General features: G+C 42.3%; 1 protein-coding gene across 9 annotated transcripts in view; it reads right to left on the minus strand.

Annotated features, from left to right (window-relative positions):
* The window catches only part of LOC146391699 (protein NLRC3-like), a 28199-nt gene extending 24403 nt beyond the window's left edge, over nt 1-3796 (minus strand). For 3 of the 9 annotated variants that reach the window (XR_014798612.1, XM_084914976.1, XM_084914946.1), the window contains exons 1-2: nt 3586-3796; nt 760-895 (exon numbers count right to left, since the gene is read on the minus strand). Coding sequence is in view for 8 of the 9 variants with exons in the window: in XM_084914976.1 (XP_084771102.1) it covers nt 760-869 (110 nt within the window). In the remaining variant the exon portion in view is untranslated. Of the gene's footprint in view, nt 1-759; nt 896-1400; nt 2285-3585 lie in introns of those variants that run through there. The other 6 variants (XM_084915003.1, XM_084914985.1, XM_084914967.1 and 3 more) reach the window with 4 other exon arrangements.
* Between the last annotated feature and the right edge of the window lie 19918 nt (nt 3797-23714).

Raw genomic sequence — 23714 nt, forward strand, 5'->3', positions numbered from 1 at the left:
AGGTGGGTAGTAACGAGTTACATTTACTCCGTTACGTTTACTTGAGTAAGTTTTTGAAAAAAAATGTTAATGTTAATGTTAGCCATTTAAATATTAGCAGTTAGCTGAGGCCACAAGAAGAAGAGGCCCTAGAAGAACAATGGATGATAAGATTAGATTTTCAAGACTAGGCAGAGACGTGTTTTCCTTTACTGTCTCTTACAGAGGAGGGAGCAGATACCAGACGAGGTCACGGCGGTACGGGGAGGATTCGCAGCAGACAGCAAGACTGCCACGTCCATGCGAGAGAGCGATGGCTACGATAATCTCTGTTTTTGTCTCCCTATATAATGTTGTACAGCCCATTTGAGGGTTATCCTCTCTGTGAACCAGATGCTTGATTTCACACAGAGGTCCACCAACTGAATTTGATCAGTTATGGAACGATTTACCTCGACAGGCTCCTTCACTCGCTGCTTTTAAACCTCCTTTAAAACACACTTTTACTCCCTGACCTTTGACCCAGTGTGACATGTTGACTCACTACCTCAGACAGCTTAAAAATAGTCTTTTTGTTTTTTGGTGCTGCCTAAAAGAACCGTAAAATATCTGTCCTATATACAGTTATGTTCATATATTTTTGTACTACATCAGGAAACTCAAAAATATAGTTTTTAATATTTTAATCCTTATTTTTAAAACAGTTTTTGTCATTTTTCTTCTCCCATTGCATCAAAAATCATTATTTACACTGAATAAATGAGTCAGCAGCTCTCTTACATTGTTGCTGCAGGTTCATTACTGAAGTCTGGAGGTTGATCTTTGGACCCGTCACTCCTCACAGACACACAGCTGGATGCTGCAGATCCTGCTCCATCCTCTTCCTCCATCTTCTTGATGTCAGGGTGGAGTTAGTCTGGGATGCAAACACACACACTCAGAGGTGCTGTTGTACTGGAAGCATCACACTGACGGGTTTCTAAAGTTCTCATTGATCATTTCATGGAGTTTCTGTGGTAAACACTGTCCTGTGACGTATGTGTTATGGTGAGGGTCATGAGGGCTAACCAGCCCCACTCCTTACTCCTCAGATTTCAGCCTGAAGCACAATAACAGCCTAAACCTAACCAGGAGGCTGTAACCTCAAAGGGACTTCATGGTTAGAAATAAAGGTTCAATGAAATGAAGCAGATCATAAAGACATGAGTTCCAGCTTTAAAAGAAGCATCCACACGATGACGGCACAGCAGAGGAGCACTTTCTCTAACACACTGATTCAGTTCCACTGACACAAGGACACACACAGGAAGGCACACACACACAAGCCTTTATAAGAAACAACACAATCATCTGCGCTTGACTTGTCAATCCAAGTCCTTAGCCCATGAGCCCGCGGTATCAGACCACAGATATTCCCTTACTTTGAAAAAATAAAGCCAGTTTTCAGAGCAGACCTGATGTTTATGCTACAGCCTGTTTACCAATATAATCAATATCAGATATCAGAGCAACAGAAACCTCGGTGATCAGGACGCTGGGACTGAGAACAGGAAGTGGCTCAAACGTCACAGTTTCATAACGTCACCCTGAACTCCACTCACCAAGGGCGTAGATTTGGCATGGACGGAAGGGACGTGTCCCCACCAATATCCAGCGATTATTGAATTGTCCCCACCAATAATTTGATCTCTTCGAGTAAAGAAAAACAAACCCGATAGTAAGAAAAAAACGATCTGTCAGCGTCTCATTCAGCGAGCGGAGCAGAAAAAGTTAAATTACGCTCTCTACTGGAGTCCTACGTCATGTGACAAATATGGCCAATGTGATTGGCTGAGCCTTTCAGGGAGCTCTGTTTAGTTTCAGCAGCGGCAAACCTGCGCTGCGAGGAGGAGAGGAGGACGGCAGCGCAAAGGAAGAACCTGGATATAAGAAATTGTTTTTCAAAGAAACCTGTAAGTCACTTAAAGTCAAGTTCACTCATATAATGTGTCCGTCACAATAACGTTACAGGCTATGCCGGGTTCTCACACAGCTGAATAAACTGCTGTGTGAAAACAGCAGTTTATTCGACCATCTACGCCAGCGTCCGGTTATATTTTAGACAGCAAGGAACAGACGGCGGGTGACGTAATTCTGAAGGCTAGACCGTCCAATTTCACAGTCGCTCATTTCCGGTCTACCCGGCTTTCGGAGGACCCGGCCCACTTAGACCACTAAGGCCGCGTCCTCAGGTGGACGCAGCCTCTGAAGTTGGACACCCCCGGCCTGTTTCCGGCTGGACAATAATAACAGTGACATTTAACTTATTTTATCCGATAAATAAACACTGTAAGTTTCAAGTTTTTTGTATATATATGTACATGTATTCCCCCCCCAGCCCCTTTCTCCCTAATTCTGAGATCTCAAGGTTGGCAAGTAGGTGCTAGGCTTGGTCCACATCAGTCTAAAATTGTATGTAACCACGAATAATGTGATTCCATGTCCACCAGGAGAGACTGGACAGTATAGATGTAAAACAAATATGCCAGCAGTTCATTTCAGCTAACGAGAGGAGCAGGCATGTGTTTGTTGTGTGGGCATGTAGTCCATATCTGTTGCTGTAACAGTAGTTCATGTTTAGAGTTAAACATCCCAGCTCACTGATCTGATAGAGGGCAGTAGTGCCTAAAATGTTGCATAATGTTGCTGAGAGATCATTTACTTTGTGGTAATCTTAGATGAGTAGTTTTATGGACAAAACCCACCAGATCATTCAGTGTTCCCTTAGTGCTAATGTATCAGAGATGTTGGTGTACTATAGCTGAAGTAATGTTGTTAAGTCCTTAAAGTCATATTCTTTTATTGTCTTGACTGTATTTGAAGCTATTTTTACTTTTGTATGATACCTGATTTATATGGAATATGGCTGAAGTAAACTAAAGCCTGAAATACTTAGTCAGTCATTTGTTTAATAGTAATTTAACATTATATAATTCACATATAAAACTATGAATTGTAATTTTAAACGGTTTAAAAGCATGTAGAATAGCACATGTAGGCAAGTATATTTCTCCTCTTTTTATCAAGAAGCAAAAACAAAAAGGAAAAAATAAGAAACGGGGCAGGGGTCGATGGTTGAATCATCCGTCCCCACCAATGCCACAACCAAATCTACACCCTTGCCACTCACGGAGTTTCTGTCGCTATTGTAGTTTTTAAAGTCCCGTGATAAAGGCGGGTCTTTCTGTGAATCCGCACGCTCATTGGCTAATAGCTCGAGATTGACACATCGTTATCCAATGAGCGTGCGGGAACTTCCGACATAAAGTTGTTTCCTTTGAAAAACCAAAGTCTGATTATTTTTGCCTCCACTGACGGAGCCTGTTGTTCCCGCCACAGAGACACAGTAATGTCAGAGCGGTGTTAACACTCACCCTGCCTCAGCACAGCTCTCACTCTCCTCCTGCTCTCTCACACTAAACGGAGGCTCAGCTAAACTCACTTCCTCTCTACTTACAGGAAACCAGCGCTCAGAGGAGCCGACCGGCCTCACATTTCACCCACAGACACGAACAGCGTGGAATTATTTTATGTCATAAGAAGAAACATATTCATGTAAACACTCACCTGCCTCAGCTCCACCTTCCTCCTCCTGCTGCTCTGAACGGAGGCTCAATACTTTCACTTTCACTGCTGCTCCCTAAACACAGAGGATGCTGGGACTTGTAGTTGTTTCCTTCCGGTGCGGTCTTCCTCTTTGTTTGTTTGTGTTTGTGTTCAAGTTATTTCGATCATGTAAACATCAACAGAACACGTGAAGCCACACAGAGTTTGTATGTCGAGGTGGGTAGGAGGGTTTGAGGGTTTGGGGAGGGGTCAGAGGGAAGAGGTCTCTCAGTCTTGACAATCCACATTGATGGCATTGCATCTTTCAACGTGTTTGTGGGTCGATTTGGATGCTCCAGGTGTGAGAGCAGCCACTCAGCCTCTACTGCAGATGTGTGTCACAAGTTCATCTAGTAGTAGGCTATGGCACTTGGCCACAGGTGGCAGCAGTGGACTGGCCTCCATTTGAGACTGCTCCAGCTGCTATGTGATAGTCCAGCTGCAAACTGAAGATCATATGCAAGTTTTGGAAATTAAACTGTACAATATAAAGCGCCTTGAGGCGACTGTTGTTGTGATTTGGTGCTATATAAATAAAATTGAATTGAAATTCAGAATATTCTTAACTTAGCTTTAAAACCAACCCAATCTAACTCTCCTCCACACTCAAAAACAAAGACAAACCAACTGACACATCTGAGTCCCTCACTTTCTTCAATCCACTCACTCTCACAAGCTCCACTTAGTCACACTGGCTCTGTTTATTACTAATTACTATTGTCTCCCCAGAAACACTTCCGTTTTCTTTTTTCCTATTTGTGTTTTCATTTTTTGTATTTGTGTTTTCTTTTTTTGTGTTTCAGTTGTGTTTTTTGTGCTTTTGCAGCGTTTTTTTCATTGCTGGTGTTTTCTTAAGTTGCAGTCCGTTTGGCCTCTCAGGGCCACCGTAGATATAGGCCAAAAATAAATACATAACATCATTTCAATCACTTTAAAGGTTTATTTGCAAGACACAAAAACAGAAAAAATTAAAAGTTACAAATGTATTGTGCATGAAACAGGAATTCAAACGTGGCTCAGATGTGTGTCACAAGTTAATCTGGCTGTAGGCTATGGCACTTGACCACAGGTGGCGCTAATTGACTTGACTTGACTCCATTTGAGTGCACACAAAGTAAACTGCACACTTTAGTTGTGAAGCGAAAACGCTGAAATCGCAGTAATAACACGTACGAGGGGAACGATAACGAAGACAAGATGCTCCTGATCGTTACTCTTGCTGTCCTGTGAACAGCATCGGCGTGGTGTTAATTGTTTGCTTTTGTTTTGGCGATCGCCCCGTGAATGAGAATATGACCAGGTAAACCCGCGACATTTTTAAATAGTTTGTCGTTCAACAGCAACAAGACTGACGGAGTGTGTTTGAGGAAACCTCACAAATGTCACAGATGAAATATTTGGTGTTTATTTGCTGGTTTGTCGGTAGCAGCTCCTTCAAAGTAAGTCTACCACACATCTGTTTCACCAACACCAGTTGATTTGGATCACCGGTCCAAACAATTTGGACCATTGTTATGTTACCTTTTGTGTTGAGTTTGACTGATATTTGCTGGATAGCAAATGTTTTAAAGCTTTGCAACCTTTATCTGCACATAGCAGTTAAACTGTTTAGATCAATCTTTATTGATAATATACATTATTTATTTATGAATTACTGTGTACACAAGAATAAGTTAATGTATTAAGATAAACTGGCTGAAATGTTTGTATTATTCTTGTGATTTTTTTTTTATTGGCCCTGTTTAGTTACAGGCCAGGTGACCCTTTAGGGGTTTAAAATGCCGAGCCAATGAACGGCAGGGAGCAGGAATCTTTCTTCACTGAAGCTTCCACTTCCACGGGTCTGGTAGGAAGTTGTCCAAGCCAAGAAAACAAACAGACAAAAAATCCATCTATCAATCACCTGGATCACCTGTTGAGAAAGAAAAAAGAGAAAACAAGCAAACAAAAGAGAGCAATATAATAAACAACATCATCGCGATGATCTATGTGAATATAACTGTAAATACTAAATATTGAATATTATTGTGCAGCACGTAAGATCGACAGCGCACAGTGTGCTTTGAGGTAGCAGCCAAAATGCAAGGCAAGTTTATTTATATCGCACAATTCAACAACAAGGTGATCCCAAGTTCTTTACAGAACATTAAAAAACAAAAACAGATAAAAAGCATGATTTAAACGTGACGTGCCCGTGAGCTCCGCCGGCAGCCAGCTGTGCCTGAGTGACCGAGCCCCAGGCCGAGAGGCCAAAGGCACCCCACCCCCGAAGGAGCCCGAGCGAGCCCCAGGCTCCAGGCCCCGACAAGCAGTACCTGGACGCCCATCCCCAGACACAAAGAACCACCAATGCACCGATGTCTGAAGGCGTCTGCCACTGGCAGGGGGAGTGGTGGGGGGAGATAGGCCTCCATACCTTGGAGGGCCTGAGATGCCCCCAGAGAGGTGGCGTCTGATACCCGACCTGACATATGGACACAGACAAACAGGCACACACAGATACAAACATCCATTCCCACCCTCATGCTCTCATATGCAATTACTCAGCAGCAGGTAAGCGCATAGCCCCTCCTGGTAGCCCTCAATGTCTACGTGTATTTAAAATTGAGAGGTGGGCAACGGCGCCAGGGGTGAGGTCGTACACCCTGATGTGATTCTGATCTTGGAAACATTAAAGACATTCATAGCCAGACTGCTGACTTTGTGTTTTTATTCAGTCGCCTAACAGAAGTGCAGTGAGAAACGATTTACCCCATCCTGATTTCTTAGCTATTTGCATATTTGCCACACTTACGTGTTTCAGATCGTGAAGCAAATTTTTATGATAGATAAAGATGACCAGAGTCAGTATAAAATAAAGCTTTTACATGTATTGCTGGGAGGTCAGCAGCTCCCTCCACTGCTTGGCCCTCTGTGAAAAACAACTGGGATCCAGCTTCCCTGTGATGCTGAATTATATAAGTGGACAAAAATAAATAGATAGAAGGATGGATGATTGTATTTTGTGTACAATCATTGAAGTGTAAAAAGGGTTGGCCCTCCGTGGTGCCCTAAGCAAAGTTTGATTTTTGGGGCCCTTTAATAGTGCCAATAATAGTGATTAATGATCACCTACTATAAATGTATTTCATTTTCTAATGTTGATGTTGTTGTAATCCACAGTGAAAAATGTCATAAAAACAGATAACAAATTTGCAACTTTCATGAAAAATGTTTTCATTAATATTTAAAAAAAAAACTAAGCAAAACACCTCCCCCTGCTGGCCACACAGAGAAACAATAGAAAAACCTGAGAGCTGCACAGTTGCAGCAGTGTGGTTTACGTCATTCTGTTGTCAGCCTGTTTTACACATCGGTGGTTTCTTATTGACGTGTAAAAAGATCTGAAATCGTAGTAAATTCAGCTGCTATTGTGGGCTGCGGATGATTTACACTTAACATTTTAATGTCAGAGGCCCAATGTTCCCTCTAAATTTTCACGTGTCTGAGCGAACGCACAAACTCCCTGAGCGGTTCCTTGGACCACTGTGAGCGACATCAGACGTGTGCACTGTGGTCACACCGGCATTGAATCCATCCAAGTTTCATGGTTTATTAAAATAATCAAATTACAGTGTTTACATTTATGTTAGACTACTTTTAATTAACTGCTTCAGCCCATTTACAATGAAAATGTAAAAGAAATCTTGTTCATGACCTGTGTAGTATGTTAACACTGTTGGAAGTAAAAATAACTTGAACTCCAATTTCGAAAACACAACTTTCTTTTTTTTTTTTTATAAGGCTCTGACTTGTATTATGAGTCTGTGGTCTGGGAGAGAGTCTGTAACTCTCTGTCTCCAAAATACAGCATATAATGACCAAAGCTGGGCAATCAATCAATCAATCAATCAATCAAACAATCAATCAATCAATCAATCAATCAATCTTTTTTTATTTTTTTTTATTTATTTTTTTTTGAGCTTCCAACAATTCTTTCTTCATATTTTCAATCTCATTTTCTGCCTCGTGTTTACATTTTTTCTCCTCTTCAAGTTGTTGCTTCACATGCAGTAATTCCTTCCTTAGTGTTTCAGCTTCAGCCATTACATTTGCAGCTTCTTGTGTTTCCAACTGCATTTTCCTTTTTTCCTCTTCAAAAGCTTCCTGCACCTCCTGTAATTCCTGCATCACATTTCCTGCCTCCTTCTTTGCAGTTTGATATTTACTTTTGGCTTCTTGTGCTGTGCTTTTCTCTTCCTCCAATGCTTTTTGAGCTTCCAACAGTTCTTTCTTCATGTTTTCATTCTCGTTTTCTGCCTGTTGTTTTCTCATCTTCTCTCCTTTAAGTTTGAGACCCACATGCAGTAATTCCTGCAATACTACTTCAGTTTCAAACTTTGAATTTTTAGCTTCTCCTCTTGATTTTTCTGCCTCTTCTTTTAATTTGACATTTTCAGCCTGTATCATTTGAAATTTAAAATGAATCAGCTGTACTGTATTGTGAGGTGAAGCACTCGCCGATCCTCTTCTCCATCTCCCTTCATTCATTTTGGCCTTTTAAACAAAGGAACCAACGTTTTGTAGAGGAGTGAAGTGAAGTTTTCGATGTTTCTTCGTCAACTGTCGTTTGTCCTGCACAGAGATGCTGCTGTAGATGTGTCTCTAGCTGTGTCTGGATACAATGAAACATGCTGTAACTAAGTGCTTGTGTTGCACAGTTCTACTGAACATTCCATTTCATGCATGCTCCGCCCACATGGTCAGGAATGTCAGGTGCTGCATCTCCAAATGCTGCTCCCGTTGCCTAGCAATAACAGCTGTTTACTTTTTGGGGTCTGGTTCATTGTTTAATAAAGAAAACATGTCCAAGTATTGGGTGCTGAGGCTCAGCGCATATTCTAGCCTGCTGTGTGGGTGGGCAGCTAGAAATCACTGGTGGGCAACATGAGTGAGGAGAAAACTGGAGCAGCCAAGCAGGGAGCTGCAGGTTGCTGGTTTGAGTCTCTGTTCAGATGCTGGTGTCTCCTCTCTCTGAGATGTCTGCAAACAGTCCCAGATAAAACAATAAGGATAATAAACAAACACGTGACTAAAATAACAATTATGACTCTGATGTGTTTCATGTGTAGCAGGATGGCCTCTATACAGCAGTCGCTGCAAGCATCCACATCGCCACACTTACGTTTCTTTAAGCAGGCGTGCTGGGCTCCTCCTAAGGAAAGTTTGAAACTTCATTTCCTTCATGCTGGTGAACTTTTTACCAAATATTTTCATCAAAGCTTCTCCATCACTGACAGGGATTGTTTGGATCTTCACACTCATCTCCACCAACCCTAAAAAATGAGTCTCACTTTGCTCATATAATGCCAGGAATGTCTCCATATTCCACAAAAGTCTATGCAAACATGTAACAGTATCCCATATTCATAGAAATATTATTGATATTATAACAAAAGCTGTCACCAACACAATTGTCCCAAGTGCTTTTTTAAACAGGATTTTCAACCAGAGGATTTCCCTATAGCTTAATTTTTTTTCAATATTTTGTACACAACAACAGAATCATTTCAGAAAAACTCAAAATGACTGGTGTCAATATTATTTGCCCCATAAAAAAGGTCAAATATAAAAAAATATTGCAAATATTGCACAGTGAAAAGGCACTACAGCTCAGTTGTTCCCACTCGCCTTTGTCCTCCTGTCTCCCCTCCCTCTCCCCTCCAACGAGGAGTTAAACAGTTTGATGGCGTGTGGGACAAAGGAGTTTTTAAGCCTGTTGGTTCTTGACTTTGAGAGAAGCAACCTGTCGCTGAATAGGCTCCTCTGATTATTTACGAGCACGTGCAGAGGATGCCCAGCATTTTCCATAATGTCCATCAGTTTCTTTAATGTCCTTTTCTCTGCCACTGTCACCAAAGTGTCCAGCTTCATGCCGACCACAGAGCCAGCCTTCCTGATTGGTTTTTCCAGCCTGGATGAGTCCTTTGCTGTGCTGCTCCCCCAGCACACCACAGCATAGAACAGTACTCCTGCAACCACCGACTGATAAAACATCCTCAGGAGCTTCCTGCAGATGTTGAAGGACCTCAGCCTTCTGAGGAAGTACAGTCTGCTTTGGCCTTTTATGTACAGGTGCTGCGTGTTGCATGACCAAACAAAACTTTCAGTGCACTGTGAAAGTAAACAAACAAACAGACAGGAAGGCCTAGTTAGGACATATCTAAGCATGCTCTTCATCTTGGAAGGGTAATTCAAACCAAAACTAATTGGCAGGTTCAACTTGGTAACAAAAGAAAATGCCTCAGCCAGATAAATCCCCAAAACATTCATCCATCAGCCACACACACCACATAACACTGCTGTTCTATTAGATAATGAGTTTCTTCCCATGTAAGCAGGTGTGTGTCATGGTAAAACCTCCCCCACACATCAGAACCCAGAATCTATTAGTGCCACCCATTTTAAACCCTCTCTACAGCATTCTGTTTACACCTGCTATCATTCAATCATCTTTCCTAACATAATACTAGTCCACTAGTTTACATATCACCTCTCATCCCACTAAGTGAACTGGACAAGATGATAAAACAGAAAGGCATGCTTAAGATGTTATCTGGTCTTCATTGCATGTGTATATGTCTTAATAGGATTAATGCATTTTCTGTTTGTGTGTGTGATTTTTGTGTGCCTCTCCTCCTTGCAGTGTTTCAGACACTTTTCAATTCTCCACTCAAAGGCAGTCGCTTTTCCTCCCCAGGTTCCTTAGCCCAATTTGATCTCCCACACTAAACAACAGCGTTCTTCCATGTCTCCTCCCCCTCCTTCCACTGAAGTCTCATCTCCCCCCTTGCAGCAGTCCATTGCATCTCCATCCATCCAGTCATGATGATGGTGTTTTCTCCTTGCTGATGCCTTTTGCACATACTGCTGTTGCTGCTGGACCCCTCGCTGCTCAGGATACTGCTGTTGTCTCTTGACCTGCCATGTTGTTGCTTTTGGATCTGCATTTCACGACAGTCAAGTGGAGGGTGCGTCTGTCCTCTCAGTAAGTGAGTGAGACAGTAGACAGTGGTGAGGAGGGCTGTGCGAAAGCAAAAACACATAAATATGCCTGACACCCGTAAACGAAGCAGCATCTGGCTGCAGTTTAAAGACTTTTTTGTCTGTCTTGGTCTTGGTCTTGGTCTCGTCTCGACTTCGTCTCATCTTGGTCTCGGTCTCGGTCTTGGTCTCGTCTCGACTTCGTCTCGACTTGTTCTTAGTCTTGTCATGGTCTCGATACCCTCTGGTCTTGGTCTTGGTTTAGGCGGTCCTGACTGCAAGTCTAGTTGCACCAGTGGTGCCATGAGCAGTATCTATCTGCTGCTCATCAGCTGCTATGCCGTGGTTATTGTCACAATGTGGTGTATTTGGATCACTCAATCCTAAGTGGATATGGATATGATCCAGGATTGGATGTTTTGTATAAAATTTGAAAGGAACAATTGTTCCTTTCCCCTTTGCTGTGTACTCTGCTGATGCTGTTTTCAAAACCTACCACACTCATGTACAGTATCAGTGTCACACTGAGATATTTCAAAAATAATAATAACACATTTTATTTGAAAGCGCCTTTCAAAACACTCAAGGTCACTGTACACATTAGAATAAAAAGCAACATAAAAGCAAGCAGTTCACACAATGGTAAAAGCATAAGACATAAACTAATAAAAGAGCAGAGTGGAGAGGTTATGTGGGATAAGCTATTTTGAACAAGTGAGTTTTGAGTTGGGACTTAAAGAGAGAGAAGGAAGAGATGTTTCTTAAATCAGGAGGTCGGGAATTCCAGAGTCGTGGAGCAGAGCAGCTGAAAGCCCTGCTCCCCATGGTGGCAAGACGGGGGGAGGGGACGGAGAGTGAAAGGGAAGAAGTAGATCTGAGACAACCAGATGGGGCGGTGATCTTAACCAGATCAGAGAGATATGGAGGGGAGAGATGATGAGTAGCCTTAAATGTGTGCAAGAGTATTTTGAAATTGATGCGATATTTGACCGGGAGCCAGTGAAGCTGCTGCAGGACAGGAGTGATGTGGTGGATAGAAGGGGTCCTGGTGATGATACAGGCAGCAGAGTTCTGGACGCGTTGGAGCTTGTGGATGGATTTTTGAGTATAAAAAGAACCTGAATAAATACAAATAAAGGGAAAGAGCTGTCCAAACCTCTGTCTCTGACCATCTGTGTTAACACTTGAAATGGGAAACATGTAAATGTAACAAACATGTTAAAACATAAGAAATCAGGAAGGGGCAAAAAAAGCATTTTGCTAAAAAAAGATTTAGAGCAGAAGTTTTTAAAATGAAGATATATTGCATTTATTTACAATTAAAAACACACAGAGCAGAAAGTGTGTTACTGTTTTACATCCACAGACACACAAGAAAAGAAGCAGGCAACATGAGGTCAAGTTATGGCAATTTTATTTTTGTATGTCAGTACATGTATTCAGAATAGAGTTTTTAAAAAACAAACAAACGTCCCAAGTAAAGTTTGGGGGGATTTTTGTGAAAGAAAGGTTGAGAGAGGGGGAAGGAGGAAGATGCTGCTGGGTCAGTTCTTTCTCAGCAGTCTGCTCCAGAATCCCCTCCTGTCCTCGGCTTGCTTTTCTTTTGCCTTCAGCTCTTTTAAGGTTTTGTTGAGCTGCTCCTCGGCATCTTTAAATGTTTCTTTCAGCTGCTGTTTGGCCAGTTTCCCTTTGTGTTTGAGGAGCTCTTTAGCTTCCTTTTTGTGCTTTTGTATTTCTTTAAGTTCATCTTTGCAGCCTTTCTTGCTCACCGTCGTTTCTTTCTTGAATACCTTCAACTCAATTTTCTCTTCTGCAAGTTCCTCTTGCACTTTCATCAGTTCCTTCTTCATGTTTTGAGTGTAACTCTTTGTATCTTCCATTTCTTTCTTTGCTTCCTGTATTTTAATTTTCTCTTCCTCCAACACTTTTTGAGCTTCCAACAGTTCTTTCTTCATATTTTCAATCTCATTTTCTGCCTCGTGTTTACATTTTTTCTCCTCTTCAAGTTGTTGCTTCACATGCAGTAATTCCTTCCTTAGTGTTTCAGCTTCAGCCATTACATTTGCAGCTTCTTGTGTTTCCAACTGCATTTTCCTTTTTTCCTCTTCAAAAGCTTCCTGCACCTCCTGTAATTCCTGCATCACATTTCCTGCCTCCTTCTTTGCAGTTTGATATTTATTTTTGGCTTCTTGTGCTGTGCTTTTCTCTTCCTCCAATGCTTTTTGAGCTTCCAACAGTTCTTTCTTCATGTTTTCATTCTCGTTTTCTGCCTGTTGTTTTCTCATCTTCTCTCCTTTAAGTTTGAGACCCACATGCAGTAATTCCTGCAATACTACTTCAGTTTCAAACTTTGAATTTTTAGCTTCTCCTCTTGATTTTTCTGCCTCTTCTTTTAATTTGACATTTTCAGCCTGTATCATTTGAAATTTAAAATGAATCAGCTGTACTGTATTGTGAGGTGAAGCACTCGCCGATCCTCTTCTCCATCTCCCTTCATTCATTTTGGCCTTTTAAACAAAGGAACCAACGTTTTGTAGAGGAGTGAAGTGAAGTTTTCGATGTTTCTTCGTCAACTGTCGTTTGTCCTGCACAGAGATGCTGCTGTACATGTGTCTCTAGCTGTGTCTGGATACAATGAAACATGCTGTAACTAAGTGCTTGTGTTGCACAGTTCTACTGAACATTCCATTTCATGCATGCTCCGCCCACATGGTCAGGAATGTCAGGTGCTGCATCTCCAAATGCTGCTCCCGTTGCCTAGCAATAACAGCTGTTTACTTTTTGGGGTCTGGTTCATTGTTTAATAAAGAAAACATGTCCAAGTATTGGGTGCTGAGGCTCAGCGCATATTCTAGCCTGCTGTGTGGGTGGGCAGCTAGAAATCACTGGTGGGCAACATGAGTGAGGAGAAAACTGGAGCAGCCAAGCAGGGAGCTGCAGGTTGCTGGTTTGAGTCTCTGTTCAGATGCTGGTGTCTCCTCTCTCTGAGATGTCTGCAAACAGTCCCAGATAAAACAATAAGGATAATAAACAAACACGTGACTAAAATAACAATTATGACTCTGATGTGTTTCATGTGTAGCAGGATGGCCTCTATACAGCAGTCGCTGCAAGCATCCACATCGCCACACTTACGTTTCTTTAAGCAGGCGTGCTGGGCTCCTCCTAAGGAAAGTTTGAAACTTCATTTCCTTCATGCTGGTGAACTTTTTACCAAATATTTTCATCAAAGCTTCTCCATCACTGACAGGGATTGTTTGGATCTTCACACTCATCTCCACCAACCCTAAAAAATGAGTCTCACTTTGCTCATATAATGCCAGGAGTGTCTCCATATTCCACAAAAGTCTATGCAAACATGTAACAGTATCCCATATTCATAGAAATATTATTGATATTATAACAAAAGCTGTCACCAACACAATTATTTTGTACACAGTAATAGAATAATTTCAGAAAAACACAAAATGACTGGTGTCAATATTATTTGCCCCACAAAAAAGGTCGAATATAAAACAATATTGCAAATATTGCACAGTTGAAAAAAAAAGCACTACAGCTCAGTTGTTCCCGCCCTCCTTTGTCCTCCTGTCTCCCCTCCCTCTCCCCTCCAATGAGGAGTTTGATGGCGTGTGGGACAAAGGAGTTTTTAAGCCTGTTGGTTCTTGTCTTTGGGAGAAGCAACCTGTCGCTGAACAGGCTCCTCTGATTATTTACCACCGTGTGCAGAGGATGCCCAGCATTGTCCATAATTTCCATCAGTTTCTTTAATGTCCTTTTCTCTGCCACTGTCACCAAAGTGTCCAGCTTCATGCCGACCACAGAGCCAGCCTTCCTGATTGGTTTTTCCAGCCTGGATGAGTCCTTCTGTGCTGTGCTGCTCCTGAGGAAGTACAGTCTGCTTTGGCCTTTTTTATACAGGTGCTGCATGTTGCATGACCAAACAGACAGAGACAGTGGGATTACACAGGACAAAGCTGAAGACAACTGACTGCAATGGACTGCTGCAAGGGGGGAGACGAGACTACAGTGGAAGGAGGGGGAGGAGACATGGAAGAACGCTGTTGTTTAGTGTGGGAGATCAAATTGGGCTAAGGAACCTGGGGAGGAAAAGCGACTGCCTTTGAGTGGAGAATTGAAAAGTGTCTGAAACACTGCAAGGAGGAGAGGCACACAAAAATCACACACACAAACAGAAAATGCATTAATCCTACTAACACATATACACATTGTTGTGGAAATGTTAACAATAACCTGCAACACACCCAGTGAGCTTGATTTGAAGTGGGTTTAATAAACACATTGCAATGTGGAGAGAGCATCCCAGTGAAACACCAGGACCATCCCTGAATTGTGGCCACCGCCCTTACATCTTATGTACAGAGTTTGTCTGTGTCTATATGTCAGGTCGGGTCTTACAGTCCACCTCTCTGGGAACTCCCAGGCCCTCCAAAGGCCTATCTCCCCTCACCACACTCCCTGCCGGTAACTGATGCCCTCAGGGGTCGGTGGGTTGGTGGTTCTTGGTGTCCGGGGCTGGGCGCTCAGGTATGTACCAGCTCACTCCCGGTGACTACTTGGCAGGGCCTGGTGCCTGTTGCCCGGTCAGGCCTCTTCCGGGGCAAAGGGGGCCCTCGGGCCTCCGGCCTCTGGGCCTGCGGCTCGGTTCACTCTGGCACAGCTGGCTGCCAGCAGAGCCAGCGGGCACGCCACTGCAGCCCCCTCTGGCTTCTGCTCCGTGGCTACTGGGTGACCCCTCATCTGGGGTTCTCCTCAGCTCTTCCCAGGAGGGTGGCACGGATGCCCCTCCGGTGGTCCTCCTTGGGCTCTTGCACTCTGGGGCCTCCTCCATGCCTGCTTCATGCCCTGGGAGACGGGGCTATGGCTCTCTACATCCTCTAGCAGATCATTACATGGGGAAACCTTTTGAATACAAGCGCGCTGATCCACACAGGTGTGCACACAGGTGTTCACTGTTCATAGACATAAACTACACCTTTATTGGTGCTATTTCCAAGCACATTGTGCGCTGTCGGTCCTCCTTGCTACACAACAACATTCAATATTTAGTATTTACTGCTGTTTACACTTAGCTAGATTAACGTGATGGTCAGTGGCGGTCCTAGCCTGTTTGGCGCCCCAGGCGAACACTCTCTCTGGCGCCGTCCCCCCCACACACACACATAAAACATATTAAGGATTGTACGTTAACATAAAACTGTTGTCGAAATTCACCAGAGAAACACACACACACACACACACATGAAGAGAGAGAGAGCGTGCATTTTATGCAGACGGCTACCAAGCAGCCATCATAATTCGTCACACAATGAGAACAGGACAAATCAACAATTGACAATGACTAATTAATATTAAAATCTGTAACATAATGTATTGTTTGGAGTTTAGTCTGTTACTGTTGCTATTTTTACCATTTCTTCTTGGAGCATCTGTAATTCACATTATTTCCTCAGGGATTAATAAAGTATTCTGATTCTGATTGTTTCAGGATGACCTGCCATTATCCAATCACACATCTGCTTACCTGCATCTTTTGCTCGTTTCTCCTCCTCTTCTTTTCTATTTTTTCTAAACTGAGGACCTGATGGCTTTGAACTTTTCTTGTCCATCTTCCATTGGTTTTAATTTTGCACTCCAGTATGAGCACCCATTCCCCAACCCGAGGATCACCACAACATAACCTAATAGACCAACACCTTAGTTCACAGATTCACTTTGTCTAAGGTGTATTTCTGGGATTTCACACAACCCAGGATTCAAATCATGAATACATAATTTACAACATTATGAATGAAATGTGCTCTACTTGGAAGCAGCCGGCCCCCCTCCCCTTTCGACGGGTTGTGTGTGAGATTTTAAATCATCAAACTGTAAATTATACATTTTAAATTGTTATTGATCCTTTACCACGAGTCCTAAAGTGAATATTTATTTTCTTACTCTTCTTATATTTATTGTTTGTTTACTTGCACTGCTGTAACTGGAGCCTCTGTTTTCGTGTTTGTTGGTTTGTTTTATTTTTTATTTTTTATTTTATTTTATAGAAAACCGATCGGTGCCTGTACCATTCCCAATATGCGCTGGCTGACGTCGGGGCAGCATGAGTACAAGCAGTTTATTTATTTATTTTTTTGCCGATGCCCATGATGCCGCCCCGGGCAACCGCCCGTGACGCCCGTATCAAAAACCGCTACTGGTGATGGTGTTGTGTTTAGTATGTTGCTCTCTTCTTTTTCTCTCAACAGGTGATCCAGGACGTTTTTTTTCTCTTCTTTCTCTTTTTAAGTGCCCTTTCTCACTGTCCCTCTTCCCTTCTGTTTTTCTTTTCCTTCATCGTTCTTTCTCCCTTTCCTATCCCTCAGTCATGTCTATCCTGTCTGTAACAACTGAAAATAAAATAAAATAAATAATAACAACAAAGGTCGATCAAATGGACCAATACGGCAAGGCCGTGATGATCCATTTGGGAAAGTAAATCCATTGGGTCTCCTTGTTGGTCTTCAGACAACAATTCTGAGGGCTAAAGAACCAAATGGGACAGGCAAAAAAAAAGTGAAGTTGACTAAAAGATCTCAGAAAGCAACATTGTGGACATCTAAAGAAACAGCTAAGAAACACTGAACTCTATCAGTCTGGAAAGGGTTACAAAGGCATTTCAAGCGCTTTGGGAATCGAACCACGATGAGGGCCTTAATCCAGAAAATGTGGAAAACCTGAAGGCCTCACTTGTCTCATTTAATGTGCCCTGAAGCTGAAGTGCACCAGGACAATAATGCAAAACACAGCAGCAAGATCATCTCTGAATGGCTCAAAAAACAACATGGAGGTTTTGACCTGGTCAAAGTGCAGACTGCAATCAGATTGAGATGGTTTAGCATGACCTTAAAAACTCAGCCTATGCTGGAAAACCCTCCAAAGTGGCCGAATGAAAACAATTCTGCAAAGAAGAGAGGACCAAATTTCCTCCACAGCGCTGTAACACACTCATCACCAGTTATTGCAAATGCTTGATTGCAGTTCTTGCTAGATGACAAAACCACTTATTAGGTTTAGAAGGAAATTACTTTTTCTACATGAGGTAAAGTTGGAGAGCTGTTTCCCCAAACTAAATGAAATCATCATTTAAAAAACTACAATCTGTATTTACTCTGAACATCTGTGTTAACATTTGAAATTGGAAACATGTAAGTGTAACAAACATGTTAAAACATAAGAAATCAGGAAGGGGCATGTATAGGAATTTCTTTTACTTGTGTATTAATCACATTACTTTATTGTATGATACCTTGGTGCCACTGGATTTTAACATGTCTCACACTCATACAGTAAGACAAATGCTGGGGGTCTAGTAAGGAAGTTGGGGGAAGCAGGCAACTCCACAGGAAGAGTCTTTTGTCTCTTTGAGGACTCTGGTAGGTAGCAAGGGAGTGTGAACCTTAAGGTGTGAAACAGCTGTGTACTGCCTTTTGTTCCTGGAGAAGGTATTTAACTGAGAGCCATGCTAGGCTCAGGGAGACTCTGCTGACCGTCTGTCCCGCGGTCATGCAGGGACTTCATCAAGCTTGGTTGTCTGTTCTTTGTGTGTTTTGATTAAAGAATGTTAGCTACCGCTCACCGCTCGTCTGCAGGCTTTATTTAAATGGAAAACTTCCACAACAGGCAAAAAAAAAAGCTTTTTGCTAAAAAAAAAAAGATTTAGAGCAGAAGTTTTTTGCACTGCATTTTAAAATGAAAACATATTGCATTTATTTACAATTAAAGACACAGAGCAGAAAGTGTGTTACTGTTTTACATCCACAGACACACAAGAAAAGAAGCAGGCAACATGAGGTCAAGTTATGGCAATTTTATTTGTGTATTTCAGTACATGTATTCAGAATAGAGTTTTTAAAAAACAAACAAACGTCCCAAGAAGAAGGATGGGGTGAAAGAAAGGTGGAGAGAGGGGGAAGGAGGAAGAAACTATTGATCTCCTCAAACTTGATGCTGCTGGATCAGTTCTTTCTTCATGTTTTCATTCTCGTTTTCTGCCTGTTGTTTTCCCATTTTCTCTCCTTTAAGTTTGAGACCCACATCCAGTAATTCCTGCAATACTACTTCAGTTTCAAACTTTGAATTTTTAGCTTCTCCTCTTGATTTTTCTGCCTCTTCTTTTAATTTGACATTTTCAGCCTGTATCATTTGAAATTTAAAATGAATCAGCTGTACTGTATTGTGAGGTGAAGCACTCGCCGATCCTCTTCTCGATCTCCCTTCATTCATTTTGGCCTTTTAAACAAAGGAACCAACGTTTTGTAGAGGAGTGAAGTGAAGTTTTCGATGTTTCTTCGTCAACTGTCGTTTGTCCTGCACAGAGATGCTGCTGTAGATGTGTCTCTAGCTGTGTCTGGATACAATGAAACATGCTGTAACTAAGTGCTTGTGTTGCACAGTTCTACTGAACATTCCATTTCATGCATGCTCCGCCCACATGGTCAGGAATGTCAGGTGCTGCATCTCCAAATGCTGCTCCCGTTGCCTAGCAATAACAGCTGTTTACTTTTTGGGGTCTGGTTCATTGTTTAATAAAGAAAACATGTCCAAGTATTGGGTGCTGAGGCTCAGCGCATATTCTAGCCTGCTGTGTGGGTGGGCAGCTAGAAATCACTGGTGGGCAACATGAGTGAGGAGAAAACTGGAGCAGCCAAGCAGGGAGCTGCAGGTTGCTGGTTTGAGTCTCTGTTCAGATGCTGGTGTCTCCTCTCTCTGAGATGTCTGCAAACAGTCCCAGATAAAACAATAAGGATAATAAACAAACACGTGACTAAAATAACAATTATGACTCTGATGTGTTTCATGTGTAGCAGGATGGCCTCTATACAGCAGTCGCTGCAAGCATCCACATCGCCACACTTACGTTTCTTTAAGCAGGCGTGCTGGGCTCCTCCTAAGGAAAGTTTGAAACTTCATTTCCTTCATGCTGGTGAACTTTTTACCAAATATTTTCATCAAAGCTTCTCCATCACTGACAGGGATTGTTTGGATCTTCACACTCATCTCCACCAACCCTAAAAAATGAGTCTCACTTTGCTCATATAATGCCAGGAGTGTCTCCATATTCCACAAAAGTCTATGCAAACATGTAACAGTATCCCATATTCATAGAAATATTATTGATATTATAGCAAAAGCTGTCACCAACACAATTGTCCCAAGTGCTTTTTTAAACAGGATTTTCAACTAGAGGATTTCCCTATAGCTTAATTTTTTTTCAATATTTTGTACACAACAACAGAATCATTTCAGAAAAACTCAAAATGACTGGTGTCAATATTATTTGCCCCACAAAAAAGGTCAAATATAAAAGAATATTGCAAATATTGCACAGTGAAAAGGCACTACAGCTCAGTTGTTCCCACTCGCCTTTGTCCTCCTGTCTCCCCTCCCTCTCCCCTCCAACGAGGAGTTAAACAGTTTGATGGCGTGTGGGACAAAGGAGTTTTTAAGCCTGTTGGTTCTTGACTTTGAGAGAAGCAACCTGTCGCTGAATAGGCTCCTCTGATTATTTACGAGCACGTGCAGAGGATGCCCAGCATTTTCCATAATGTCCATCAGTTTCTTTAATGTCCTTTTCTCTGCCACTGTCACCAAAGTGTCCAGCTTCATGCCGACCACAGAGCCAGCCTTCCTGATTGGTTTTTCCAGCCTGGATGAGTCCTTTGCTGTGCTGCTCCCCCAGCACACCACAGCATAGAACAGTACTCCTGCAACCACCGACTGATAAAACATCCTCAGGAGCTTCCTGCAGATGTTGAAGGACCTCAGCCTTCTGAGGAAGTACAGTCTGCTTTGGCCTTTTATGTACAGGTGCTGCGTGTTGCATGACCAAACAAAACTTTCAGTGCACTGTGAAAGTAAAAAAACAAACAGACAGGAAGGCCTAGTTAGGACATATCTAAGCATGCTCTTCATCTTGGAAGGGTAATTCAAACCAAAACTAATTGGCAGGCAGGTTCAACTTGGTAACAAAAGAAAATGCCTCAGCCAGATAAATCCCCAAAACATTCATCCATCAGCCACACACACCACATAACACTGCTGTTCTATTAGATAATGAGTTTCTTCCCATGTAAGCAGGTGTGTGTCATGGTAAAACCTCCCCCACACATCAGAACCCAGAATCTATTAGTGCCACCCATTTTAAACCCTCTCTACAGCATTCTGTTTACACCTGCTATCATTCAATCATCTTTCCTAACATAATACTAGTCCACTAGTTTACATATCACCTCTCATCCCACTAAGTGAACTGGACAAGATGATAAAACAGAAAGGCATGCTTAAGATGTTATCTGGTCTTCATTGCATGTGTATATGTCTTAATAGGATTAATGCATTTTCTGTTTGTGTGTGTGATTTTTGTGTGCCTCTCCTCTTTGCAGTGTTTCAGACACTTTTCAATTCTCCACTCAAAGGCAGTCGCTTTTCCTCCCCAGGTTCCTTAGCCCAATTTGATCTCCCACACTAAACAACAGCGTTCTTCCATGTCTCCTCCCCCTCCTTCCACTGAAGTCTCGTCTCCCCCCTTGCAGCAGTCCATTGCATCTCCATCCATCCAGTCATGATGATGGTGTTTTCTCCTTGCTGATGCCTTTTGCACATACTGCTGTTGCTGCTGGACCCCTCGCTGCTCAGGATACTGCTGTTGTCTCTTGACCTGCCATGTTGTTGCTTTTGGATCTGCATTTCGCGACAGTCAAGTGGAGGGTGCGTCTGTCCTCTCAGTAAGTGAGTGAGACAGTAGACAGTGGTGAGGAGGGCTGTGCGAAAGCAAAAACACATAAATATGCCTGACACCCGTAAACGAAGCAGCATCTGGCTGCAGTTTAAAGACTTTTTTGTCTGTCTTGGTCTTGGTCTTGGTCTCGGTCTCGTCTCGACTTCGTCTCATCTTGGTCTTGGTCTCGGTCTTGGTCTCGTCTCGACTTCGTCTCGACTTGTTCTTAGTCTTGTCTTGGTCTCGATACCCTCTGGTCTTGGTCTTGGTTTAGGCGATCTTGACTGCAAGTCTAGTTGCACCAGTGGTGCCATGAGCAGTATCTATCTGCTGCTCATCAGCTGCTATGCCGTGGTTATTGTCACAATGTGGTGTATTTGGATCACTCAATCCTAAGTGGATATGGATATGATCCAGGATTGGATGTTTTGTCTAAAATTTGAAAGGAACAATTGTTCCTTTCCCCTTTGCTGTGTACTCTGCTGATGCTGTTTTCAAAACCTACCACACTCATGTACAGTATCAGTGTCACACTGAGATATTTCAAAGATAATAATAATACATTTTATTTGAAAGCGCCTTTCAAAACACTCAAGGTCACTGTACACATTAGAAGAAAAAGCAACATAAAAGCAAGCAGTTCACACAATGGTAAAAGCATAAGACATAAACTAATAAAAGAGCAGAGTGGAGAGGTTATGTGGGATAAGCTATTTTGAACAAGTGAGTTTTGAGTTGGGACTTAAAGAGAGAGAAGGAAGAGATGTTTCTTAAATCAGGAGGTCGGGAATTCCAGAGTCGTGGAGCAGAGCAGCTGAAAGCCCTGCTCCCCATGGTGGCAAGACGGGGGGAGGGGACGGAGAGTGAAAGGGAAGAAGTAGATCTGAGACAACCAGATGGGGCGGTGATCTTAACCAGATCAGAGAGATATGGAGGGGAGAGATGATGAATAGCCTTAAATGTGTGCAAGAGTATTTTGAAATTGATGCGATATTTGACCGGGAGCCAGTGAAGCTGCTGCAGGACAGGAGTGATGTGGTGGATAGAAGGGGTCCTGGTGATGATACAGGCAGCAGAGTTCTGGACGCGTTGGAGCTTGTGGATGGATTTTTGAGTATAAAAAGAACCTGAATAAATACAAATAAAGGGAAAGAGCTGTCCAAACCTCTGTCTCTGACCATCTGTGTTAACACTTGAAATGGGAAACATGTAAATGTAACAAACATGTTAAAACATAAGAAATCAGGAAGGGGCAAAAAAAGCATTTTGCTCAAAAAAGATTTAGAGCAGAAGTTTTTAAAATGAAGATATATTGCATTTATTTACAATTAAAAACACACAGAGCAGAAAGTGTGTTACTGTTTTACATCCACAGACACACAAGAAAAGAAGCAGGCAACATGAGGTCAAGTTATGGCAATTTTATTTTTGTATGTCAGTACATGTATTCAGAATAGAGTTTTTAAAAAACAAACAAACGTCCCAAGTAAAGTTTGGGGGGATTTTTGTGAAAGAAAGGTTGAGAGAGGGGGAAGGAGGAAGATGCTGCTGGGTCAGTTCTTTCTCAGCAGTCTGCTCCAGAATCCCCTCCTGTCCTCGGCTTGCTTTTCTTTTGCCTTCAGCTCTTTTAAGGTTTTGTTGAGCTGCTCCTCGGCATCTTTAAATGTTTCTTTCAGCTGCTGTTTGGCCAGTTTCCCTTTGTGTTTGAGGAGCTCTTTAGCTTCCTTTTTGTGCTTTTGTATTTCTTTAAGTTCATCTTTGCAGCCTTTCTTGCTCACCGTCGTTTCTTTCTTGAATACCTTCAACTCAATTTTCTCTTCTGCAAGTTCCTCTTGCACTTTCATCAGTTCCTTCTTCATGTTTTGAGTGTAACTCTTTGTATCTTCCATTTCTTTCTTTGCTTCCTGTATTTTAATTTTCTCTTCCTCCAACACTTTTTGAGCTTCCAACAATTCTTTCTTCATATTTTCAATCTCATTTTCTGCCTCGTGTTTACATTTTTTCTCCTCTTCAAGTTGTTGCTTCACATGCAGTAATTCCTTCCTTAGTGTTTCAGCTTCAGCCATTACATTTGCAGCTTCTTGTGTTTCCAACTGCATTTTCCTTTTTTCCTCTTCAAAAGCTTCCTGCACCTCCTGTAATTCCTGCATCACATTTCCTGCCTCCTTCTTTGCAGTTTGATATTTATTTTTGGCTTCTTGTGCTGTGCTCAAGATCAGCCTGTACATTGATCCAAATGTGAAACCAGTAGCACAGCCACTGAGGCGCATACCTTATCATTTGAGGGATG

The sequence above is a fragment of the Perissodus microlepis genome, chromosome 3 (assembly GCF_051167445.1).
Source record: "Perissodus microlepis isolate ML-2025 ecotype Zambia chromosome 3, ASM5116744v1, whole genome shotgun sequence".
In the NCBI taxonomy this organism is placed as follows: Eukaryota; Metazoa; Chordata; class Actinopteri; order Cichliformes; family Cichlidae; genus Perissodus; species Perissodus microlepis.